The sequence below is a fragment of the Panulirus ornatus genome, chromosome 9 (genome assembly GCF_036320965.1).
Source record: "Panulirus ornatus isolate Po-2019 chromosome 9, ASM3632096v1, whole genome shotgun sequence".
NCBI lineage: Eukaryota > Metazoa > Arthropoda > Malacostraca > Decapoda > Palinuridae > Panulirus > Panulirus ornatus.
Genome location: NC_092232.1, coordinates 58,449,035 through 58,455,811, shown reverse-complemented (window position 1 = coordinate 58,455,811; position 6,777 = coordinate 58,449,035). Strand labels below are relative to the sequence as shown.

The following is a 6,777-nucleotide window of genomic DNA, read 5'->3' as shown; positions in this document are numbered from 1 at the left end:
ACTGGTAATGGGAAACGATCTTTCAAAGTGACCTTGTTGTTGAGTTTTCTAAAATCTATGACTGGTCTAAAAGTTCCGTCCTTTTTCGGAACGATCAGAAGTGGTAAATTCCATGGTGATCGTGATTCCTCTATAACATTATCTTTCAACATGTCCTGAACAAGTTTGTTTGCTATGTCTCTGTGCGTGTGTATGTGGCAGTCGGTAGGCTGGGACGTCAATGGGACTTGTGTGTTATTCTCTAAGTTAATAATGTGAACATCCAAATGAGTTCTACCGAGTGGTTCTCCTGATAAGGCAATAGTAGACCTAGACTGGTTAAGTAAGTCTGTTAACTGGTCAACATGTTTGGTTAATCCTACCTTGGATATCATGTGATGGTGGGGAGGAGACGTGCACTGCTGAGTCAGGGGTGATGGTGGGGAGGAGACGTGCACTGCTGAGTCAGGGGTGATGGTGGGGAGGAGACGTGCACTGCTGAGTCAGGGGTGATGGTGGGGAGGAGACGTGCACTGCTGAGTCAGGGGTGATGGTGGGGAGGGAACGTGCGCTGCTGAGTCAGGGGTGATGGTGGGGAGATGACGTGCACTGCTGAGTCAGAGGTGATGGTGGGGAGATGACGTGCACTGCTGAGTCACAGGTAGGAGCAGTAGGTGGTGGTGGGTTAGTGGAATGTGAGACTAGACGGATGTCTGCTATCAGGCAACTCCTCGTCTTGAATTCCCGACTTCAAAACGGAGAATTCCACAAGCTTAGCTCCTCTGCGGAGACGGACAGTTGTGGGTCCCGTACTGGCAATGTATATGGTGACCTCTCCATCTGGGGTCTCATGAATAGAGGCGTCCATCATGGACAGTCGTGTGACAGTTAGTGAGGAAGGTTCAGCAACTACTCTTAGTGCGAGATCACCCTGACTATGTCTGAGTCCATGATCATTCATCCATGTTCGAGAAAGTGAGAGTGAAACCTTCGTTGATGTGTCACTATGCAGAGTCATGTTTGTTTTCAGTTTACCAGGACAATGATGAGTAGAAAAGTAAAAAGGATGCGTATTGTCTACCGTGAAGCAGGACGTGGGAGCAGATGTATTAATGACTCTGACTGAGTGAGAACTCTTCTCTGACAATGGCAGGAACGTATTATCAACACAAACCACATGATAAATAGGACAGATCTTATGTTGTGCCATACATAGAGTGGCGTCCTAGTAACAAGTTAGCAGGAAAAGTTACACCATGAACAATGTAAGGGGTGACGGTCATGACCGAGTCGCCTATGCGAATGTTCATTTTAATAGTGCCCCTTACGTCGAGATTTTCATTTGAGATACTTTGAAGGGATGGGTAAAAGTCCGAGCATTGACCAAGTTGAGTGCGCCCCATTAATGGTTGAATAAAATCATAATGAATGACATCTGCTTCCGTGCCGCTGTCTAGAAAGATTGTGATTGGCTTATCCTGGAAAGAACCCACTAAATCAAAACTTGTAATGTGAGAAAATGGCGAAGAACGAAAATGTCTTAAGAGTTCCTTATGTGATGGAGTCTTGTCATGAGCGAGAGATTGTCATTGTTGATAATGACATGATGAACCTGTGTTAGGTGACGTCTGTCTAGCTAATGCTCGACATTCCGCTGAAGTGTGTCTAGCGTTGCTATGATATGAACACCTGCTTGGTGGTGTTGGGCGCGAGCGGGTGAAGGTCAGCCTGATGTCTGACTGGAGGAAATCATGACTAGGTCGGCAGAATTGTGACGACCGAGGCTGTGATGACATGGGTCGTTGACTGCGTTTGTTGTTCTGGTCGAGGCTCACGTGAGAATGAGTCCCATGTGTAAGGACACACATTCGCTTTATGTCCTGGTTGGCCACACCGGAAGCACGTCACTTTATGTGAGTGTTTGTCATTACTGAATCGCTGTATTTGACCATGAGAAGAATGATTGTGTTGACCACTAGAATGTTTCCTCACACTTTGGGAAGCCAACACCCTCCCCAGTGTCTTGGTGGTGAATTATCCACACTTTTTTGAGTGTAATTCAACACTTTTGTTACCGACCCACAATGATGGGTCGATGTTCTCATTAAGTAACCGTCGTCTTACGTCTGGAGGTCAGGCCCTTGAGAATGAAGGTTATGTGTAATAAACGCATGAGTGTTTGCACATGAGTTTCAGGATTCATCATGGCCGATATCCAGGGTAAGGATTCATAAGCCTGCCTAACTAATCTCATTCTTCCATGTAAGGTACTCCAGTGATCAGGGACTGACGTATCATCCAAGTATGTTGTGTTAAGAGCACGTAAAAGGACGTGTAGTAAATTATCTGAGAATGATTCCTCACAACCTAATTTAAACAACGTTTTAAATTCCTCCCAAGATGTACAGTTTCCAATGTCATCTGAGTCATAGACAACCCTAGCTTAATTGTTAGGCTGGTTGAAATCAATGAGGTTTTTAGCAGCCGATATAAACGCTCTGTCTCCTGAATCACCATTATGTTCAACAATGTCCTCTGCATTTCTAATCCACCGATTAAAATTTGACAGTTTACCATCAAATAACTCGTGTGGTTCCCTAGCTTGTTTTAGTGTTACAACGGTTTTTAGTGAAGGAGTTTTTGTGAGGTGGCGAGGGAGGTGGGTGTGGGTGTGGTAACGTGTGAGAAGGTTTCTGTGGGTCATCTGTGTCACCAGAATCTGTCAAAACAACTTTGTGTGACGTCGCCATTTTAGAAGGCTGGTTCCGTTTATAATAAGGGATTCTAGGTAAATTCCTAAGTACATATGAACCTTTACGATTACCGCGTGGAATTTCATCGGACTTGTAATACAATCTTACATAAAGTGTGTAAGTAATAGCCCCCAAAAAATGTTTAAAATATAATTAACACTATTGACTTAATACAAAATACATAACATGAATATCATTTGAAAATACTGTAATGAAATAAAGGTAATAAAAGGCTGGCATAACTGTATAACATATGAATACAAGACTCTGTATATGAGAGGTGCACATAATAGTATAACATATCAGTAATGGACTCTATATATGAAAGTAATCATCACTAAAAAGAATAGTACCAATGTATGAAAACATAAGAAAGAATATATGCAAGAATAACTGAAAACTTAGACTAATTTGCTAAACTACAAAGATGAATAATCATATTACCCAAAATATATAAATGTCTATATTTATAGGCTAGGAACTAGTAACACACAAAAGGAGCATATCTCACAGAGTGAACCATTTTGACACAGTTCTTATCTGAATGGGAGATTCGCTTACGAAGGCGTCTTGGGTGTAGCGAGGTGGAGATGTGTGCAGAGTAGCGGCTCGCTGAGTGTAGCGAGATGAAGATGTGTGCAGAGTAGCGGCTGGCTGGGTGTAGCGAGGTGAAGATGTGTGCAGAGTAGCGGCTCGCTGGGTGTAGCGAGGTGAAGACGTGTGCAGAGTAGCGACTCGCTGGGTGTAGCGAGGTGGTGTGTGCAGAGTAGCGACTCGCTGGGTGTAGCGAGGTGAAGATGTGTGCAGAGTAGCGGCTCGCTGGGTGTAGCGAGGTGAAGACGTGTGCAGAGTAGCGACTCGCTGGGTGTAGCGAGGTGGTGTGTGCAGAGTAGCGGCTCGCTGGGTGTAGCGAGGTGAAGATGTGTGCAGAGTAGCGACTCGCTAGCAGGAAAGTTGAGTGAGCGACAAGGGCTGGACCACGCGATGCTGACGTCTGGGATGTCGCCACGGCTGATGATGGCGCGTCTCTGGAGCGGTTGACAAGATGACCTCCACGTTGGTGTTGGCAGGATGGCTGACCTTGCTTGACACGTCTGGATGTGATGACAACACTGCACGGCGGTGGCGCTGTCTTGATGCCCTTGCAAGCGACACAGTGTCAGCAATGCAATAAAGGCGTATCTTCACTGCATTGAGGTACGGGTGATGGAGCACGTAGCCGGCCGTGGGTTCCGCCCTTAACGTCCACAGGAGGGAGCACCAGGACTGTGTCAGGTAGGCTTGTATGACTGCTGGCAACACCAGACGTAGAAATATGAAGAAGATGTGACGGTCGTGTGTGGTCACGTGGGCTCTTACGTCACTGCCACCATTTGTAAGGTTGAGTTGAGAGGAAGGAAATCAGGTCTTCTTCGTCTGTGGTACTCAATGAAGATCAGGCGGCCTTTGTAGATTTATTACAACAAAACGTGTACGTCCATCTGTAGTACTCTGGGCTATAGTCTTATGACACACTACGACACACTCTAGTGAACAGTGTGACGATGCTGGCCAGTGTGTCTCCTCAGGTCACACTGGCAGGGGTTATATGGGAGTCCGTCAACACCCATTCAACAACGTGTTCAAATAACAGATCAGTTCTTACGTGTTCAAACATCCTGATTAACAGTAGCCCGTGGGAACACTGAGCCCGTGGCAACATGCATCTAACTCTATGTAACTCACAGTAAAATGATAATAACGTATAGCTAATGAAAAATTAATGGTAGTGTGCGTGAGTCTTACATGAGGACGTAAAGAATCAGGTACAGACATAATAGTTACTGTGATAAATAATTTGTTTATGATAAATGTGTATTGTGTTGCATTATGATAGATGTTCAGGACCAAGTTCTTTAAGCCAGAATCCTAAAACATCACAGATTAGAATAGTTGTGAAAAACATAAACATATACATAAGTAAACTACAGAATATATTTTCTTCTGGGTATCTGAAAATAGAACAAGGAGCTAATATTTCATCTTTTAGCAAAATATTTACATCTATGTCCCTTTTTTTCATCATCATTTCTTTATGTTCACTTGTAATAAATGCCTTTTATCTAACATAAAAATTCTGTATAGGTATTCTATTGATGTTCTCCAACAACGCGTTGTATAACTCTTCGTTAGTGAAGTTCATTTCGTGTAATGGATCATGCATTACAAAGTTGTGTCTATCCACACAAGTGTAACATGTCCCAGGTAAAGATATACTCTAGAGATAGTGTATATCTAACATATATATTTTTTTTATAGATATTTATAAAAAGTTTTCCTGAGGGACAATACCTAAGAGTTTCGTATTAAAGTTGATCAGTTGTAAGTGATCAAGCATTACAAAGGTGTGTCCATTACCACAGGTGCTAGTGATCCCGGGCGGGTCAAGGTATTTCACCATCTTTGTATCTTTAACCTTTCTAGTTATAGATGTTTCATCCCTGATTCCATCCTCACAATGGATGTATGTGGTTTGTGTTGTCTTAACATATCATTAGTCAGTTGAAGTGGAGAACATGCTTCTGAGCCTAGCCACTCTACTCTGTCTTCCACATGCCATTCAAGAGGTGTTACCGGATTCTGCCTATAAGAGTTTACGTCATGAGAGGGCTTCTTTTTTATAACTTTTGATGATTTATATTATTTGGGTTATGTATTTGGTTTTGTGATGTTAATAAAATTGTTGTAATTCATATATCATATTCTTTCTTTGTCATTTAATGAACTTTGGTTTATCAAACTTGATTGTTTGTTGTTTCTGATAACAATAAACATTTTCTCTCAAAATACTTTAGCTTAATTCATAGAGAATATTTCTAAGTAACACGTAGATAATTTTTTCATTAGTGTTCATCACTGTGAAATAAATAAGTCTAATTTTCAATGTGTACTTAATGGATCTTACTAAAATTTTGAAGAATATAAACTCATAACTTTTTTAAGACCTAAACCTTGTGCTGATAATAACTACATTACTTTTCTGTAGGCAATATCGTTTTGATGCGTAAAATCCATATAAAAAGCTTGTAATATAAAGTTTCATGTTATCATGTTTAGGTTGTTGAAGATATTAATGATTTCTACATGTAAAACATTTATGTTATCTGCAAAACAGAAATCTTAATGTTAGATATGTTAATTCTACCGGTTTCACCTTACATACATTACTGTACCCTGTGCTACAGAAAAGTTATGGGATTTTATTCATTATCTTATAAAATAATTTACTAAAACAATGTCCCACGTACTTTCTATAGAAATCCGGTAGGAATATATATTTTGCATCTGGATTTTATAACAATCAATGATAGGTTCTCAGGCTCAGTTAAGATGTAATTATTTTTTCTTGTATTGAGTCAAGTTTTCGTCCATCACAAAATACCGTAATGCTGTCTAAGGTTCTCTCCTGGGTCTACATTGCTGAACAACGTCAGTGTACAATGGCCAGTGATATTCACCGTAGACATATGTTTACACTGTGTACACATAGCAGGCAAACTACAGTGTCATCTTAAGATGTGGAAATAAAACTATCAAGGCAGGACAAGGATTTAGGTGTCATCATTAGTAGAGATGTAAAGCCAAGACAACAGTGTATTAATGTACGTAATAAGACTAACAGACAACTTGGTGTCATGTGTTAGTAGCAAGAATGAACAGGTAATATTACAGCTATAGTTAGTCACACACCACTTACATTATGACGTACAATATTGATCACTGTATTACAGTATGCATATCATTTCCTTGATACCAGGCATTAGAATCCTTCCAAATGAACACATTAAGATCATGAGAGTTTCTTTCTCTCACAGGTGGCAGGCAGGGTTAGTTATGTAAGAGGTATGTTTACTGATGTAATCTGTACCTTTACCTGGAATATCATCACCTTCTCACATCGTTACTGTAATACGTATAAACTTAGGTCAGTACAGCATATTGTCAAAGAACAACACCATTAGTCATGAGAAGTACAACTCTTATCTCCTCATCTGAAATTTAGTTA

General features: G+C 41.0%; 1 protein-coding gene across 1 annotated transcript in view; it reads right to left on the bottom strand.

Annotated features, from left to right (window-relative positions):
* Nucleotides 1-5,866: 5,866 nt before the first annotated feature.
* The window catches only part of LOC139750077 (uncharacterized), a 134,663-nt gene continuing 133,752 nt past the window's right edge, over nt 5,867-6,777 (bottom strand). The window contains exon 2 of the mRNA XM_071664412.1: nt 5,867-5,875. Within this exon, the coding sequence (XP_071520513.1) occupies nt 5,867-5,875 (9 nt within the window). The remainder of the gene's footprint in view (nt 5,876-6,777) is intronic.